At 47.1% G+C, this 19,290-nt stretch overlaps 1 protein-coding gene across 1 annotated transcript in view; it reads right to left on the bottom strand.

Annotated features, from left to right (window-relative positions):
• The window catches only part of LRP1B (LDL receptor related protein 1B), a 603,705-nt gene that overhangs the window by 115,688 nt on the left and 468,727 nt on the right, over positions 1–19,290 (bottom strand). The window contains exons 42-46 of the mRNA XM_068158711.1: positions 16,843–17,032; positions 14,811–15,015; positions 6,400–6,592; positions 5,826–5,951; positions 1,350–1,478 (exon numbers count right to left, since the gene is read on the bottom strand). Coding sequence (XP_068014812.1) covers positions 1,350–1,478; positions 5,826–5,951; positions 6,400–6,592; positions 14,811–15,015; positions 16,843–17,032 — 843 coding nt within the window. The remainder of the gene's footprint in view (positions 1–1,349; positions 1,479–5,825; positions 5,952–6,399; positions 6,593–14,810; positions 15,016–16,842; positions 17,033–19,290) is intronic.

Raw genomic sequence — 19,290 nt, 5'->3', positions numbered from 1 at the left:
CCAGATGAGTTTCTCTCTGTTTCTTCAAGCCACCCTCCTGTCCTAAAGAAACTGCATGAAACCTCAGCCTTTCTCTCCTTAAGTGTGATTGAAGGAAATGAGTAAAAGGAATGGCAATTAACGCCCATGAAAACGAGCTGAGTGGCTTTCCTGGTGCTGTGCTCGACTCGTGCGTGTGCTCGTTTTGTTCTCCCATTTAAGCCCTTCCTATGCCTAATCACTGTGCACACACACATCTATCAACACTCAGTAAGGGAACCTAAGGGGGAATTCACAGACATCAGTCATTTGCTTTTCCCTGCTTTGAAACAGCTGCCTGTACTTCAAGGGCCTTTCCCACCGAGCAGCAAGCAGTGTTTTGTGTATTACAGATCCTTATTGCCTTGTCTGCTGTCTTATCTTTTCACAGATTGCAGTGACCCAACCTCCTTAGTCACCACCATGTAGATGGGCTGATGGAAGGTTACTGTTAGCTTTACACGACATGATCAAAGCAGGTATCACACAGAAGGCTGAAAGCTAATGGGACATAAATTGCAGATGAAAGAAGAAGAAGAAATGGCACAGTATCAGCTGCTGCTCTCAGATTGTCCATGCTCATTTGGTTTTGCAAAACCAGCCTTGGCTATTAAAGTGTTAGAAGTGAACTGCAGGAATTAAAGCAGAGATGTTGCCCAAGACCATAGTGCTGGCAGGCATAAATGTGCTGGGGGGGGGGTTTGAAATGGCATGGAATTGTTCCCATGGGGGACAGAAGAGGAATCGAGGCTGTGACATGGATGGACAGGACAAGAGAGAGACACACAGCCAAGGGGGCTTCCCCTGGGCGGTGGCCTTGAGGTTAACCCCCAGCTAACTGGAAAGAAATGTTTATCAATAGCTGAGGGCTGGGGGTCAAGAGGCAGGGGCAATGGGTATAAACTCCAGCAGAGGAGGTTCCACCCCAATATGGGGAGGAATTTCTTCACTGTGGGGCTCACTGAGCCCTGGAGCAGGCTGCCCAGAGAGGTTGTGGACTCTCCTTCTCTGGAGCCTTTCCAGCCCTGTCTGGATGTGTTCCTGTGAGACCTGTGCTGGATCCTATGGTCCTGCTCTGGCAGGATTTGAGAGATGCTTTCAGTAAATGTGTCAGCTGAAACAGGAAGTTTGCAAGGACAACCTCTTCAGGTGCAAGCAGCTCTGTACACATTGTGTCAAGGTTTGTTCTAAGTGCAAGCTGGCATCCTCTTCTTGAGCAGCTTTGGGAGCAGTTGGTATGGACAAGCAGGGAAGCCACCAACATGAGGAAGCAGTATGAGCATGCAGGACCCAAAGAAAGATGTGAAGGTGAAGCCTCTAGAAGTACTTACCACAGTAGAACAGCTTCTCATCAGACTTGTCCTTACAGTGAGCAATGCCATCACAGGTCAGCTGGTAGTCAATGCATTCACCATTGCCACACTCAAACTCAGAGTAGATGTTGCAGGTGGAGTTTTTAGCTACAAATAAGAGACATTGACATGTAATTTTTAATAGCTTTTACACCAAGTGAAAATGAGAAAGATGCTGGCTGCACTTGAAATATCTCCTGCACAGGTCTGGAAAAATGAAGAACAAATACTAAATACATAAAGAAACAAATAAACCCCAGCACCATGGCATCAAAACTTCAAAGCATTTACAGTGGTGGCCTGCAGCAGTGGGGACAGATACCTGAACAGCAAACATCTGTCAGCAATTTTCTGCTGGGGTGAATTGCACAGCAAGGGAGACTCAGTAAAAGACAAACACACAGCCAAATGTCCACACTGGATCATGTAGCAAAGCAACCTAAAGACTGGGCTAAGGGCAGGGAGTCTGATAAGATGATGACTTTGTAGCTCCTGTGCTCAGCTGTCCTCTCCCCACACTGTCAATCTCCACAGCCCCCACCTTGTATGCAACCATTTCTTCATTGAATCCTGGAATGGCTCAGCCTGGAAGGGAGCTCAGAGCTCATCTGCTCCAAGCTCCCCACCATGCCCAGGGACACCTCTCAACTACACTCAGCTGCTCAAGGCCTCATCCAGCCTGGCCTGCAGCACCCCCAGGCAGGAGGCAGCCACAGCCTCCCTGGGCAGCCTGGGCCAGAGTCTCAGCAGCCTCCTGCTGAACAACTTCTTCCTCAGCTCCACTCTAACCCTGCTCTGCCTCAGCTTCAAACCATTCCCCCTTGGCCTGTCTCCAGACACCCTCAGGAGAAGTCCCTCTGCAGCCTTCCTGCAGGATCCCCTCAGCTCTAAGGTCCCCCCAGAATCTTCTCTTAGTGTTTAAAAAAACCTTCTTCAACCAAGGAGGAGGCAGCTGGGGCTGCTCAGTTTAGAAAAGAGGAGGCTGAGAGGAGACATTGCTGTCTGCAACTGCCTGAAAGGAGGTTGTGGAGAGGCTGCTGCTGGTCTCTTCTCCCAGGTCATTAGTGACAGCACAAGAGGGAATGGCCCCAGACTGCCCCTGGGGAGGTTTCGAGTGGACAGTAGGGAAACTGCCTGGCTGCAGAGTGTGCACAGGCAGCAGCAGGAGCTGGTAACGACGCAGCCTAACACCCCGGGGTGGAAACCTGATGCACTTATTTCATTACTCACCAAACATAATTGCTAGACCTGTAATTATTTTGTGGCTTTTTTCTCACAGTGGATGTCTCATCTATTAATTTAGAGGAGAACAAGATGTACACTCACAGTTTTTCCTTCTGCTGTCTCCTGCATATAGATTTATCGATTAGTTCAGTTGGAAACTGAAACCCAAGCAACCAAACACCACAAAACTGACACAGAATCATTTGGTCACAAACTTCATGGCAGCAAGTGTATTTGCTTCATGTCTATGGTTCTAAATAAAGCATAAAACTTGAGAGAAAGAAGTGGACAGGCCAACCCAAGAGGAACAGCTGGGAAATGAAGCCTAATTACTGTGGGGTCTTGTTTCCCTTGTCATTGCAGCACAGATTCAGGAAGAAACAAAGGCTGTTTTCAAATGCTGGAGAAAGGAAGGCTCTGGGGAGACTTTAGGGCAGCCTTCCAGTACCTAAAGGGGGCCTACATGAAGGCTGGAGAAAGATTTTGCAGTGGCTTGTATTGATAAGACAAGAGGCAATGGGTTTAAGCTTGAGGAAGGCAGATTTAAACTGGAGATCAGGAAGAAACTCTTTGCAGTGAGGGTGGAGAGACACTGGCACAGGTTGCCCAGGGAGGCTGTGGATGCCCCTTCCCTGGAGGTGCTCAAGGCCAGGCTGGATGAGGCCTTGAGCAACCTGGGCTGGTGGGAGGTGTCCCTGCCCATGGCAGGGGGTTGGAACTGGATGATCTCAAAGGTCCCTCCCAGCCCAAACCATTCTGGGAATCTATGAATGCACAAGTTAGGCCAACATAAATTCAAAACATTTCTTGATCTGACTCAGACATGACGAAAAACACAAAAGAAGTGCTAAAAGAAAATACAGTGAGACTGGACAAGGTGAGAGCTGAGCCTGAACATGATTTATACAGCACTTCACATTGGAATCAAGTTCATTGCAGCAATCATTTTTCTCTCTTCCCCCCCCATTTTTTCAGCGTTGTAAGAAGCTAGCTCATAGGAGAAGTCATCTGAATTACATTTGCAGTTCATCTTGTTCAGCACTTAGCCTGCAGCTCTTAGAAAAAGATGAGTTGAAAGTAAAAAGCAGAAATGTATCTATGTAAAACACCCTGTGCCCCCAGCCAAAGGCTGATGGCAGTGCTACAGAGGCAGCCTCAAGCCCCAGCTTACACAAACAAAGCAATTCAGTGCCTTGTGAGACCACTTCTGTGATGAGAAATAAGCAGCCTGGGCAGCCTGATTACCCACACAATAATTCAATCCCCTCCTCAATTTGATTGAAGCTTTTTCTCAAGGATCTTGGTTGTCAGCAAGTGGCACAGCCTGATGACCCTTCAGAAGGACAGCTAATTCCTCTTCTCAGCTGGAATTGTTAACTTTTAATGCTATTGAGCATCCTCTCCAGCTCTGCTAGGAGAAGCTTCTGGTCTTGCAGCTAAAGTAGAGCCTGTCCTGTTCTCACCCTCCCCGTGCCAGCCAAGCTCCATGTTTCACATGTAAACTTTCTTTGGTTTCGACTAAGACCCCAGATCAACACTGCCTGCAGACATTCCACATCCTAACTCAGAAGATGGAGTGCTGCATCATGCTCTAGATGAAGATTTAAACACAGCTTTACCTAACAGCAATGGTAAGAGGGGCAATGACCTTGGGAAAGATGAATGCCATGGAATTTTATATGATAAAATATTGGAGCAGTGAATTTATCTGCTGAGCCTCTTTCACTTCTGCTGCTGATCACTGCCTTGGCAAGGCAAAGAAACAAGTGAGCAAAAGTATTTCAATGAAGGGTCAGCTTCAGTGACACCTCCAATATCGTCCTAGACAGGCCTGATGGCTCAGGACACAGATCCTTATTCATCTTGGCAGCAGTTATGACAGACATGCAAATATCACAACTGTGATTAAGGAAGCTGTATCTTACTATCAGAAGAGCAGTTGTTTTCCCTCTGGGTTGGGGCCTTCTTTAGTTCTTTGGGATGCCAGCAGCCCTTTTTCTCTCCCACCCCCAAACAAAGCAGGGGTTGTATTGAATTCATGCAATGAGTTTAAATCATTCCATGAAATAACAACATCCACTACATTTAATGAAAGGGAAATAAGGCTCAGAGAAAGATTTGTGTCCCTGCTGCTCCAGGCATTAAGAATTCCAACTCCTCTGTATTTGCTCTTATCCTCACTGATCTAGGAAACTGAACTGTTTATGACATAAATATCTCAACCAAGCCTTGAAAAACTTTAAACCTGCTACAATCTGATCTGATCTTCTTTATCAGTCAGTGAGGTTTCTGCCCTGCTCTAAGGAAGTAAAACTCCCAAACATGAGGATCGTTCCAGATTCAGGGAAGGTGGCAGCAAGTGCCTTACTGGGTTCCATCTCATGGGTAAAGGCATGAGAGAATGGAAGCTGAGCAAGTCATAGGCCTGGCCCAAAGGCCCAAGTGCAGTCCAGTCTGGTAGGTAATGGAACTTAAGGACAGTTTCTAGCTCAGAGGGGTCTCTTGAAAGTTCAAAATCAATGAAATGTGAGAGTGTAGGAGGGTGGAATAAGCTGATTCCACAAGCCTGGTGGTCATAGTCCATCTACAGGAAGCAGAAGCTTTGGACTCCAGTGGAAATAAAAGCTTTGGAAAGCAGTAGATTCTTCCTTAATATCTTTGAACCATCAGGGATCAGATTCTGCTACTGCAAATCCCCTGCAAAATTCACTGCATCTCAGTTACACAGCTAGACAAAGTAGGTTTTGAGTAAGAGTGGCAAATGCCATACAAGTTAGCTGTACTCCCCTCCTCCAGTTGTAAATGCCATACAAGTTAGCTGTACTCCCCTCCTCCAGACTGCCTCTAGATCAGCTCTATGTGTCCTGCTGTGAGAGATGTTCCACTGCCTGCAGCACCTCCGTGCCTCTGCGCTGGACTCTCTCAAGCAGCTCCCTGAGGTCCTTCTTGAGCTGAGAGGATCAGAATGGGACACAATATTCCAGATGTGGCCTCAGCAGGGCAGAGAACCTACTATCCAAAGTGGAATTTAAGGAAACATTTAAATGCCTTTGAAGTCCCTGAAAGCCCTGAAGGACATAAAGTTCAAAGCCTGGTGTGTGCCCAGTCGTCAGATCTGTTTGCCCGGGAAATAGAAGCAACAAAACTAATGGCTTGGGCCAGCTGCCTTTGCTTACGAGAGCCAACTGCATCCCAGCATGGAGAAGCATTGTGTCAGGTAGTATTACTTACTCACACATCTGTTCTCATCTATCAGGACTCTGTCCCCTCGGCAGGAGCAGTTCACGCGGCCGTCAGGAGTCAGAAGGCATAAATCGTGGCAGCCTCCGTTCAGTTGTGCACAGGGAGATAACTCACCTGGAAAATAAATGACAAAAGATGAGCTCTCTTTCATTAAATGTGCTTCAGTGGGCACTGGCATGGAGAGAGTAAAGAGCACCCTGGCTTAGATTCATGGGCAACTGATGCAGGCTTCATCAGTCACATGGAAATGACAGCACGCCTCAGATGCTGGCATGCTAAAGATAAACAAACAGAGGAACCTTGAACACAATCATTGCAGAAGCCCCCAACAGGCAAAGCTGCTGGGCTGGGACAGGGGCTGGTTTAGCTGCTATCAAATGAACATGATGGCCCCAGCAGCACAGGGGCACCAGTGATGGATACCCACTTTCTGAAGAGGTTATGGCCCATCTCCAACCATTCCTACAACCACAGGAATTTATGAAAGGGTTTAACTTGGCTGAAAATTAAGAGAAACTCTTGAAGTGAGTGATGCTGGAACCAACCAAATAGTGTAACTTACAACTGTTAGTGTCATTGGCAACAGCAACAATGCCCATGGGCTGGTGTGGGATGTCAGACCGAAGGACTTTGGTGTCTCCTCCTGTGTATTTACTGGAACGCAGGATAGCTCTCCTCACCCCATCTGACCAGAAGATGTACTCATCATACACAGCCAGGCTGAGAAAGGTACCTGGTCCAGATTTGACAATCACCTAGACCAGATACACACAGAAGAGAAACATCAGAAGCAAAGCTGTCACCAAATCAGTGGGTTTAGGAGTGCACACTGCCTCACGTCCCTGGAGAGGCTTAGATGAAAGATTCCATTCTTCTGTCCTGGCAAATGAGATCACAGCACTTCAAAAGTATTCCAGGGATGCTACAAGGCTCCAAGTGTCAGATCCCAGGCATCTGGTCCTTACTTCAAAAATCAGAGTTTATCTAAATCTGCCTGTAAAAAAACCCCAAAACAACAACAAAAATCCCCCACCAGGAAAGAGAACAAGAGCATGGCTAAAAGCCTCACGTTTCTGAGTCCTTAGGAATCAAAGAGGGAAGAACCTTCCAGAACTGAAGTGTTCATCAGATCAGAAACTTGAACACAGGATACTAAATGTTTTGTAAGCATGTGAGCAACTTGCACCCAAGATAATCAATGGTTTGTGAGCATTGGCCAGTTTAAAGAAGCCTTCTTGCTTATCTGCTCATTACCAGCTTAAAACCCAGGAAGAAGAGGAATAGCAGCTCACTGTCTAGTGAGGTTTGAATTCACTTAGTCCCAGTCTGAGTCACAGCTCCTGTAAAACATTTTCTCATCTGTTCATCTGGGCACCACAGTACAGGAAAGACACTGAGGTGCTGGAGGGGGTCCAGAGAAGAGCAGTGAGGCTGGGGAGGGGTTTGGAAGGCATCACAGGAGGAGCAGCTGAGGGAGCTGGGGTTGGGTAGTCTGGAGAAGAGAAGGCTGAGGAGAGATCCCCTGAAAGGATCCTGCAGGAAGGCTGCAGAGGGACTTTTGCTGAGGGTGTCTAGAGACAGGCCAAGGGGGAATGGTTTGAAGGTGAGGCAGAGCAGGGTTAGAGTGGAGCTGGGGAAGAAGTTGTTCAGCAGGAAGCTGCTGAGACTCTGGCACAGGCTGCCCAGGGAGGCTGTGGCTGCCTCCTGCCTGGGGGTGCTGCAGGCCAGGCTGGATGAGGCCTTGAGCAGCTGAGTGTAGTTGAGAGGTGTCCCTGGGCATGGTGGGGAGGTTGGAGGAGATAGCTCTGAGGTCCCTTCCAGGCTGAGCCATTCCAGGCTTGCAGCTGTGAGGCACATGCAGCAGGTTCTCCAGACAAACACGACTGGAGAGAGGGAGGTGCCAGTCAGGCAGAGAAGAGTTTGTGCCAGGAGACTATGACCTGGCTGATTTCTACACAGCTGTTCCTGGAGTGTCAGTCTGAATGCTCCCCATAACAATCCTCACTGTGACAGTGTTTAGCTTTCACAGCAGAATGTGGTTTTAAAGAGGAGTGCATAAAGTTAAGGTGTCAGCTTAAAATATGAGTGGCTTTTAAATATTTTAACTCTAATGAATGGTTTATTGCTAATACTTCTCTTTCAAAATGCTTAATAAATGGCCTGTGCCATCTAATAAAGCTTTTAAAAGTTTTTTAAGGGCTCTCTACTCTGCTGAAGATACCCAAATCTACTCAGAGCTCTATAACAGAATGACAAATCTAATACAGGAAAGTACACTTTAGAAGGTTCAAATTAATGACAATTTGAAGTCTATTGCATAATAAAATCCTTACACAAGTACAAAGTAATATTAATAATCTAAAAATCAATTCTAGATGAGTATCAGAAAGCCCAGCCTGGCTCACACAGAGCATCAGCTTAATCAAAACCAGCTAATGCATTTCAGCCCTTCAAACAGCAGACATAAAGCAGGAGGCTGCCTTTATTACCCAGCTCTGAACACTGTTTTTAAGGGATTAGAGGCAAGGAATCTATGGCAAAATTACTGAGAGGCTGTGACACAGGGAAGGCAGTTACACAGGCAGGGAGGAAAGAAAGAAGAGCCAGTCACAGCTTCCAGGTATTTGATTTAGCCACCTGGAAAACAAAAAGGATACATTTAGATCAGACTCCTCGGGGGGTTTGTTTATTTGTTTTTCGTGTTCCTTCAATAAAGAACTAAACTCCTGTTCCTGCCCAGGTAAACAAATCTGTCAGCCTTGATTTGGAGGATGGAAAGGCTGCCCTTCTGCTGTGATGTTATTAGAACAAAAGTCTTGTGTTAAGCAGAAAAACACCCAAACAATTGCAAAGGGTAAGGTGGAAGGGGATGGTAATAGCACTTGGGCCTGAAGAGAACACTTGTGAGCTCACTAATTCCTCATACCTGATTCCAGAAGGAAATTAGAGTTCCCAGTCTAAATTCAGGGTGGGGGTTGTGGAAGAACAGTGCAGTCACAGCTATACCCTACCAAGAATAATCAATACTTGCTGTTGGATGAACTGAATAGAGACCACATCTCACCACTGCCACATCCCCAGAGCAGGGATTTTCTTTTCCTTTGTTGTAGCCTGCAAAAATGTCTTCACAATAGCTTGGATTGCAGTTAGGTATCAAAGGATGCAGTGGAGAGATGAGAATAGCAGCTACAAGAACAGTAAGATCCTGGTGGCAAGGTGCCCAGCAGGAGTGGGGCAATGATGGTGCCTCTGGGCTTGGCCCTGGGGAGGCCACAGCTTGACCACTGGGTTCAGTTTCAGTTCTGGGCACCCCAGTACAGGAGAGACATTGAGGTGCTGGAGGATGACCAGAGAAGAGCAATGAGGCTGGGGAGGGGTTTGGAGGGCATCATATAAAGAGAGGCTGAGGGAGCTGGGATTGTGTACTCTGGAGAAGAGAAGGCTGAGAGGAGACCTCAATGCTCTCTGCAGCTACCTGGAAGGAGGTTGGAGTGAGGCTGGGGTTGGCCTCTTCTGCCAAGCAACCAGCAACAGGACAAGAGGAGACGGGTTTGAGTTGTGCCAGGGCAGGGTTAGGTTGGACATGAGGAGAAACTTCAGTGAGAGAGTGGTGAGGGGCTGGGACAGGCTGCCCAGGGAGGTGGAGGAGTCCCCATCCCTGGAGGTGTTCTAGGAGCTGTAGATGTGGTGCTTCAGGACATGGCTTAGTGGCCATGGGAGCTGGGTGATGGTTGGACACTACGGTTGGACTCAGTGATCCTCAAGGTCATTTCCAGCCTTAGTTATTCTGTGAATTGCCCAAGTACAACCCAGCAAAATCAGAAGTGCTTCCTCTTCAGCAGTTAAGTTTTGTTTCTCCATGGTAGAAATGAACATTTAAGAGCCTGAGAGCCAAACCCACAGTGCTCCATCTGCTTCTTAGGTCTGCAGTCCAGCTGAATGTTAAGCAAGTGTTTATACCAGGCCTGTACTTTCTGATGCCATTCAAGTGTAAGTTGCACACCTCTGTGAATTGCAGCTGCATTAAGTTCTGTGCAACTGCCTGCATATTAATGCTACAATATTTACTTCCATCAGCATGAACAGCAAACTTCATCTAATGTTGCATTTATTTCCATCTCCCCGAGTTTTGTGGTGTGCTGAGGTCCTATAAATAACCTTCCTCTCCACAGCCTTGGGGGTGGTGTTTATCTTTTCATTAATGCCTTCTTGCAGTTGATTTCTGCCAGGCTACCCACACTGGACATGAAGACAGAGCAGAAAACAGCCCCAAACTAAGTGGTGGATTGCTCAACCAGCTACTTAGCTGACATGGATTAGAGCATTTTAATGCCTTTGGTTAGGGAATTGCTCTCATTAGGTTCGATCTTAGCATCACTTCACACAGCTTCTCAGAGCAACTCGTCAGTGTCAATGAGCAAACTCCCCAGAACAACAATTCATTAGGCAGAGAGGACCTTTCACTCTTCAGATTGGTTCTGGACTCCTTCAGGCAAACGTTAAAGGGGAGCATGGACATGTGGAAGCTGGAGAAGCAGACTCTTCTTGATCAGATTTGCAAGAGAGAAGGATTAAGAAGAGCACTTCCCTGTGACACCTAATGTTCGTGTTGCTGGGCAGGGAAGAGGAGAATAAACCACCACAGGCTCACTTCCAGTGCCCTTCCCTGCCACCAGCATCCACAGCATTCCAGCTGCATTGCAAGCACAGAAAGGATGACTTGATCAAAAAGCCTGGAACCTAACAAGGAACTCTCCTCTCAGAGGGAACGAGGGAGGCAAACCAGGAGGAACTGGCAGCAAACTGTGGCTGCTGTGCTAACGACATCACCAGCAGTGCCTGGTTCTCTGCTCGCATTGCTTCCAGTGGGCATTAACAAACCCACAGGGAAGCAGCAGAAAGAATTCCTCTGTGGAGAGTGGGCTCAATTTGATGTTGTTTTTCTCTAGACAACCATCCAAGCTTATTAAAATATCTGCCTTCCTCTTGCCATCATTAGCCTTTGGCTCACATTGACATCACATGATGAGTAGTCTATAGCTATCAGAGCAAGGTCATCCTTCAGCTTGCCACCATGGTCAGGACCTGCATCTTCAGTAACTTCTCATGCACAGAATCTTTCCTGAGACATTTTAGCACATCCTGATTGGAATGGGGATGGACATTCACCATTGCTAATGGTTAGTGGTTTGCAGCACTTCTCTCTCTTCTGCCCTGCCTTCCTCAGTTGTCTGGCTGCTTCTCGAGGTCATGTTGATGCCATCAGAGTACCTTCCACAAACAGACCAAAACTGCTGTCCCAGACTGCAGATGTCCATTTGAAAGTAAATTTCTTCATAAATGCTCAGCCAAACCTTTCTTGCAACAGGCCAAGAGGGAATGGTTTGAAGCTGAGGCAGAGCAGGGTTAGAGTGGAGCTGAGGAAGAAGTTGTTCAGCAGGAGGGTGCTGAGCCTCTGGCCCAGGCTGCCCAGGGAGGCTGTGACTGCCTCCTGCCTGGGGCTGTTGCAGGCCAGGCTGGATGAGGCTGAGTCGAGCTGAGAGGTGTCCCTGGGCATGGTGGGGAGGGTGGAGGAGCTGAGATCTGAGCTCCGAGCTCCCTTCCAGCCTGAGCCATTGTAGGACTCTATGATTGCTGCATGTAGCAGCTTGAAGAACAGACCTGACAACATGTTACTGAAGATAACAGAAGCTGAACTTTGGAATTTGCATGATTGCTTAACTATAGAACTGTAACAGAAGGGAAAGATCTACTCTAGAAAACCAGCATCAGAGTGACAGCAAGGCTGTGCTTACAGAAAGGTGAGAACACCTCTAAACCCATACTGATTGCAACTATCACACCTGCAGGCCCTCAAAAACGTAACTGGGACCAAAGTGTTGCAAGCTGGATGTAGGAAAATAACCTGACTCCCAGTTGCAGGAAATTTAGCTCTACTTCTAGGTTCTTGAGAGGTGAAGTTCTACAGAATGCTCAACACTGAGGAAGCAAAGGAATCAAATTAAAATAGCTCCTGATTTATTGGGAAAACAAGCCCAAGCCAGAAAATCAGCTTTATTTGCTGTTGGCTCAGTTGCTGTTTTCATGAGCAAGACATCATAATTAAAGCACTTAACAGCTGAAAGCAGCTGTGGCCACAATATTAAATCCAACTAAGGGCAGGGGAAAAAGAAGAAGGATGCAAAAGGGCAAGGGATTATTGAGGAAGATAATTGGCACTTCTGGTTTTTAAACAGGAGGATTTGGAAGAATAGGATAAGAAAAGCTCCCCCCCCCACAGCCCCACACCCAACTAAGCAATCAAAAGGACGAGAAGTAGCAAAAAACCATGCCTTCCAAACTTTAAAGGCTCCTTGAAGCAACCAAATACTACTATTAAAACATCACCTTAACAGAAAATCAATAAACTCTCACAATCCATTTCAAAAGTCAATTCCAAGCTGCTAGATTCTTCTCTAGCCATTCACTGCACAAGATTGTTGTAGTAAGTAGAATGAAGAAAGAAGCTGCAGTCTGGGAGAAAATTCATTACATCATCTTTAGCATTTTGTCTTCCAGGATACAACTTCTGCCTCTCTTGAGCTAACAAGCAGAGAGTAGTGAAGGAGAGATGGTGAGGAGGAAAACTGTGATCTGCTTCTTTTCAAGGGTTGGGTGATGGGAGGGCCCTGCTGAACCCCCCAGTGAAACCAGAGATCTCCTCAAGTGTGTGCAGAAAAACAACTGCCCAGCAAATATTCCTTCCCCCAGATGAGTAACACAGGCTGCTGTCTGGATTCTTGCTCAGTGAGAAGGAATCAGCCTCGTGATGAGCACTGCTGCTGCAGGGCTGCTGTGAGGGCAGCTCGGTACAGTGCAGTGCAGGTTTGAAGGGAACAGCCTGGTGGCTGCTTTTTGGAATGGCAAGACACATCTGCCTAACGCAGGAAATGTGCCTTCAGAGCCCAGAAAGCACACAGGGAGCTGGGGGTGTTCAGCCTGGAGAAGAGAAGGCTCCGGGGGACCTCAGAGCTGCCTGCCAGGACCTGAAGGGATCCTGCAGGAAGGCTGCAGAGAGACTTTTGCTGAGGGTGCCTAGAGACAGGCCAAGGGCTGAGGCAGAGCAGGGTTAGACTGGCCAAGCCCAGAGAGTGGTGGTGAATGGTGCCACAGCCAGCTGGCAGCCAGGCACCAGTGGTGTCCCCCAGGGGTCAGTGCTGGGCCCCAGTCTGTTCAGTATCTTCATTGATGATCTGGATGAGGGGATTGAGTCCATCATCAGTAAATCTGCAGATGACACCAAGCTGAGGGCAGGAGTTGATCTGTTAGAGGGTAAGAGAGCTCTGCAGAGGGACCTTGCCAGGCTGGACAGATGGGCAGAGTCCAAGAGCATGGGCATCACACATCACTTACAATGGGCATCATATGAGGAGCAGCTGAGGGAGCTGGGGTTTTGTAGTCTGGAGAAGAGAAGGCTGAGAGGAGGCCTCATTGGTCTCTGCAGCTAGCTGAAAGGAAGCTGGAGTGAGGCTGGGGTTGGTCTCTTCTCCCAGGCACCCAGCACCAGGAACAAGAGGACACAGTCTCAAGCTGTGCCAGGGGAAGTTTAGGCTGGAGGTGAGGAGAAAGTTCTTCCCAGAAAGAGTAACTGGCCATTGGAAGGTGCTGCCCAGGGGGGTGGTGGAGTCACCATCCCTGGGGGTGTTCAAAAAAGGCTTGGATGTGGTACTTGGAGCCATGGTTTACTCGTCAGGAGGTGTCAGGTCATAGGTTGGACTTGATGATCTCTGAGGTCTTTTCCAACCTGGTTGATTCTGTGATTCTATGATTCTCCCCAAACAAGTGCTGGGGTAGGACAGCTGATAGTAGAATTGCTTTGTGGGGCCCCCAAAAAGCCTTCAGAAGAGTGTACTGGTTTGCTTTCAAGAGCTTTTTTGTCTACTGTAATGGGGATGAAAAGTGAAAATGACAGAAAGCTAAACCAAGAGACAATATAGGAAGAAAAGTGGAAGCTTCAATGTCCAGTGGGTGAGAAGTGTGAGTGCCCAGCCTGGCCTGCCAATTACACAAAACACATTCTAATGCATTCAGGGAAAATTGGCACCAGGAGGAAAATCAGAATCCTCCTCTGGAAAGCAGAACATTTCTCTACCTCTGCCACTGAAGTCAGTGCTACACTACACTCTTTTTTCCAAGCTGATAGAGCTCATCTAGGACAATGATGCCTCAGGCCAATACTCATGCAAAGATATTTTGTGCCAAGAGTCTTCATCTCCACAAGGTCATCCAAACCCCGAGTGTGCCGAGCAGACAGAGCATTCCTCGCAGCCCAGGAGTGTTTTCAGCTGTGACTCTAACCTGGAGTACTGCCTCCAGTTCTGGAGCCCCTATTACAAGAGGGATCTGGAGGTGCTGGAAGGTGTCCAGAGAAGGGCCAGGAGGATGAGCAGAGGGCTGGAGAACCTCTCCTATGAGGACAGACTGAGGGAGTTGGGGCTGTTCAGTCTGGAAAAGAGAAGGCTCCCAGATGACCTCATTGTGGCCTTCCAGTATCTGAAGGGGGCTACAGGAAGGCTGGGGAGGGACTGCTCAGGATCTCAGATAGTGATAGGACTAGGGGGAATGGAATGAAGCTGGAGGTGGGGAGATTGAGGCTGGAGGTGAGGAGGAAGTTCTTCCCCATGAGAGTGGTGAAGCCCTGGAATGGGTTGTCCAGGGAGGTGGTTGGGGCCCTGGCCCTGGGGGTGTTTAAGCCCAGGCTGGATGAGGCTCTGGCCAGGCTGATCTAGTGTGGGGTGTCCCTGCCCATGGCAGGGGGGTTGGAACTAGCTGGTCCTTGTGGTCCCTTCCAACCCTGACTGATACTGTGATACTACTATGCAACAATACTGGGAGAGACTGCGGCAGCTCAGCCCGTGCTCCCCGCCGGGGCGCTGGCAGGCGCAGAGGAGCTGCAGGCTGCGCGGGGCAGGGCTGGGGCCGTGCGTTACTCACGTATCTCTGCGACCCGTCGTACTCGCTCCGCTCTATTTTGCCCAGGCTGCCGTCGGAGAAGTAAAGCTTCTCGGCCCGGTGGTCGATGGTGAGCCCGCTGGGCGTCAGGATGTCTGTGCTGATGACCACTTGTGCGTTTTGGCCTGACAGGGTCGACCTCATGATGCTTGGAAGCTGCTCGTTCCAGTTAGTCCAGAACATTAAGCTGCATTGAAATCAAAACAAGAAACAAAACCCTAATGCACATCTTGTAATTCAATTCTCTGTGAAATGGGCGACAGGAAACAAACAGCCAGCCACAAACGGCACCTGGAAGTGGCTGTGATGAGCAGGGGTGAGTAAGAAAGTGTTACAGCCAACGTCCTATCAATTATAGCAGTTTGCTAGCTCATTAATTTGCAGGGAGCACAGGTCTGTTCGGCTCTGCTCATGCCTCTGCACTAATGCCCCATTACAGAGAGCTGTGTAATGATGGCAGCTTAATTCCCCTAATGTGTATGTTGGTAATTTCTAACAGGGAAATTCATCTGCAGCGTTGCCCACATTAGAGCTCTGATACAGACCAAAGGGCTGGCAAGCAGAAGGCTGATGATGGGGAATCAAGTGATTTTAATATGCTCTACAGGAGGGGCAATCAGCCCTTTGCAACTGCTACAACAGCAGATGAAACGTTGTGGGATGAGCTGTGGAGGTAATCAGTGTGTAAATACACACTGAGCAGAACCTGCCCATCCTCTCTCTGCAATCTCCACCAGTTTTCAGTGGGCTTATTGATGATATCTAGATAAATCTGATTTTACAAGACTGCACAAACTCTAAGTGAAGCCACCCATGGCAATAATCTCCTCGGCTGCCCATGCCCCATCGTATGTTCAGCTAGCACAAGCTAAAAACAGAACTCAATGAGGCAGAAATGTGGCCTTGTGTCCCCCAAGGGGAGCAGTCACAACATGCAGAAAAAGCAGGTTGCCTTTCTTCCAGGCTTAGCAGAAAAGATTCAAGTGACTCAGATTTGTCAGACACTCACTAGCAAGAGGCTGAAGTAAAAACAGGACCCATCCTCTTATCTTACTAGGAGAGGAGTCCCCTTGAGAGTGGCAGGAAGAGAAGTAAATTAGGCTTCATTCCTGGATGTAGTAGCTGTGTGATTTCATACAACACATGGGCCTATCCATTTGCCCCACAAGAAACTCAGTTTCCTTTCTGGTAGATGCTGAAAATGGTTTTGTTTTTTTATGCAATCAATGTGCAAAATGCCTGAGTCCAGAGAGCCACAAAGGATGGCTCTTGGTAATTCTCATTGAGCTCACTTTCCTTACAGCCAGCTGGAACTGCCTTGCATTCAATGACAGTGCAATGGTTATTTGATCTGAAATATAAAAGCATCCAATGTTGGCTCTTAACTCTGCAGTTGCTTAACAAAACTTTAAAGAACAAAAAAACCCAAACATTTGCATCCTGAACAAAGGCATCTGCTTAACCTCCATGGGGCTCATCAGCACTGGGTGACTGTGAAGCAAAGTGGTGCTGCTCACAGCAGCACTTGGCACTAGGCAACTAAAACCTGCTAAGGAAGACATAATGCATACTTCTGGCATTCATCTAGAGTGAATCTGGTGAGGAAGATACCATACATACTTCTGGCATTCATCTAGAGTGAGTCTGGGGAGGAAGACACCATGCATACTTTTGGCATTCATCTAGAGTGAATCTGGAGAGGAAGAGACCATGCATACTCTTGGCATTCATCTAGAGTAAATCTGGGGAAGAAGAGACCATACATACTTCTGGCATTCATCTAGAGCTAAACTCTGGTGAGGAAGAGACCATACATACTTCTGGCATTCGTCCAGAGTGAATCTGGTGAGGAAGAGACCATACATACTTCTGGCATTCATCCAGAGTGAATCTGGTGAGGAAGAGACCATACATACTCTTGGCATTCATCCAGAGTGAATCTGGAGAGGAAGAGACCATACATACTTTTGGCATTCATCCAGAGTGAATCTGGTGAGGAAGAGACCATACATACTTTTGGCATTCATCCAGAGCCAGCACGTGTGGGTGATCATCTTCAGACATTGTTATCACTGATTCCCGGTTGAAAGCTCCTCGACGTCTCTGGTCAACAGTGTGCCTCATGATTGAGGATGTGGTCGAGCTGGTCCAATAAAGAGTGTCCCAAGCTCTGTGATAAGCAAGTCCCTCCACTGACCCAACATCTGGAAGACATGGTTACAGACAGAGTGCATAAAACTCCTCCTAGTAAGTTTTTCTGTGAGGGTGGTGGAGCACTGCCACAGGGTGCCCAGGGAGGCAGCTGAGGCCCCATCCCTGGAGCTATTCAAGGTGAGGCTGGACAAGGCTGTGAGCAGCCTGCTCTGCTGAAGGACGTCCCTGCTGACTGCAGGGGTTTGGACTGCTGACCTTTGGAGGTGCCTTCCAACCCAAACCATTCCATGATTGCCAGAAGCTGATCCTGCAAGAATTAGAGTTCAGCTCTGAGAGCCTCCTGACTGCCAAGTCTCATCCCCCCACCTGTTCCTGGGAATCAAACTTATTATCTATTCATCAATTTGAATTAAAAAAGCCCCAAACAAACATGGAGACTGAGATTATTAATAACAGCCTGGGCTATATTTGTCAATTCTGACACTCATTACATTCACATTTTTTTTACAGCAGTCTCCCCAGATAATATATTAGGAATCAGAAGTGTTTAATCCAGACAGCAGTAATTATTCATGACTTCAAACACGCTTTAAGTCAGGTCTTGGGCATGTTTTCACTAATTACTTCTATTATTTAGCATTACCTTTCACTGTGTTTCCTACCACAGATACATTAATAAGGATCAAAGTGCCCTGCTGTTATTAACTGTGAAGGATTTGTTTTTGAAACACCTGAGAAACAGTGAAAAAGAGGCCAGCTCTGGAGGTCTCCTCGTCCCCACATCATTTCAATAAGCCACAATACCACAGTCTTCCACTCTACATGAAAAAATAACTAAATGGTGAGCTAGAAAGAGAAGCAAACATTAATAAGCAGCTAAAGCACATATTTAATGTCCAAGAAAGATAAATTGCATCTGCTGCCAATATATAAAAGCGACAGAGGGTGAGCAATAGGAGTAATTATTTCCTACCATTATTTCTGAGTTACCAGAGAATTGCACGTTGATTACTTCACTTATTTTGTTAGAAACAACTAATTTTAGGCCAGAAGGTTCATGCAGCTTATTAATGAGCTGCAGAAGGCACAAAGCTAGAAATACAATCAGGATTAACACTGCTTATTACCACTTACATTCAGCCTGCTGGAAGGTGCAGGCTGTGCCGTGCAGGTCCTACACACAGAGCAAAAGGTCCCCAAATGAGTTTGGTGCAACCGAAAGTGCTAGCACTAAACCAAAACCACCAGGCAAAGAAATCAAAGCAAATAATTATGCATCCCTCTGTAAATATGTGTATGCTTTCATAGCATGTCTGTAAAGAAGCCTCAGTGACTTGTCTTGAGGAAAGAAGAGAGAACAATAAATGAGAGGATACTCCTGAAAGGAAGGTAAATGTGTAGAAGGGTTTTTTTTCCCCAGTTAATGAAGGATAATTTACTGGGGGAGGAATCTATAGCACACTTACAAGTAAATAAAGTGATGTTAAAGTGAATTTAATGTTAAAAATGGCCCTGAAGTTAAGTTGAAAACTACAAAAGCCCCTTCTGAGCCCTGCAAAGGCAGCCATGTGGAGAGCACTTTGAAAAGATGGATGGGTTCCACAGGCTCTCTCTTTCAATGCCACATTTAGTGGCTTTATTCAGAGGCTTTAATTTGAAGCACCAGAAACATGGTGAGGTAGAGGAAAGGTTTTATCTTCTTGTTTCAGAAGTTGCCAGATGAACCAAAAGGTAGGATCAGAGAATCACAGAATTGTTTTGGTTGGAAACAACCTTTGAGAAGAGAACTACTTAATATTTCTAGAAGTCTGCAGGTCTGTTTCAAAGTTTGTTTTGGAGTCCAGGGCATAAGATTTAGAGAGTAGGTGCTAAAGGGATCCAAGATTTCCATTCCTTCAATGGCAATAACTTTATTACTACTACTATTATGATTATCACAGAACCATTGAATCAGTCAGGGTTGGAAGGGACCACAAGGATCATCTAGTTCCACCCCTGCCATGGGCAGTGACACCTCTCACTAGATCAGGGTGGCCAGAGCCAGGGTTAGTGATGATGATCATCATCATCTTTATTACCTAGTATGAGCTGGCTAAAGTAGGATCTCCACAGTGCAGGCAGGTCTTCAGCATAACACCACTGCTCATACAACACTTTCTTGTTTCTTTGTACAGAATCATTCATCAAGGACAAATAGGTGCCAGCTGAGGACAGAAATAGTTCTAGAGATGGTCCTGTAGCCACTTCCAGGTGGCTCCCTAAAAAGAGAACATGCTAGCAATGTCAAAAAGCCAACAGCAGGAGCCTG

Source organism: Melanerpes formicivorus, unplaced genomic scaffold (genome assembly GCF_026170545.1).
Source record: "Melanerpes formicivorus ecotype bairdi unplaced genomic scaffold, bMelFor1.0.p_v2 SCAF_41, whole genome shotgun sequence".
Lineage (NCBI taxonomy): Eukaryota > Metazoa > Chordata > Aves > Piciformes > Picidae > Melanerpes > Melanerpes formicivorus.
This window is presented reverse-complemented; position numbering and strand designations above follow the sequence as displayed.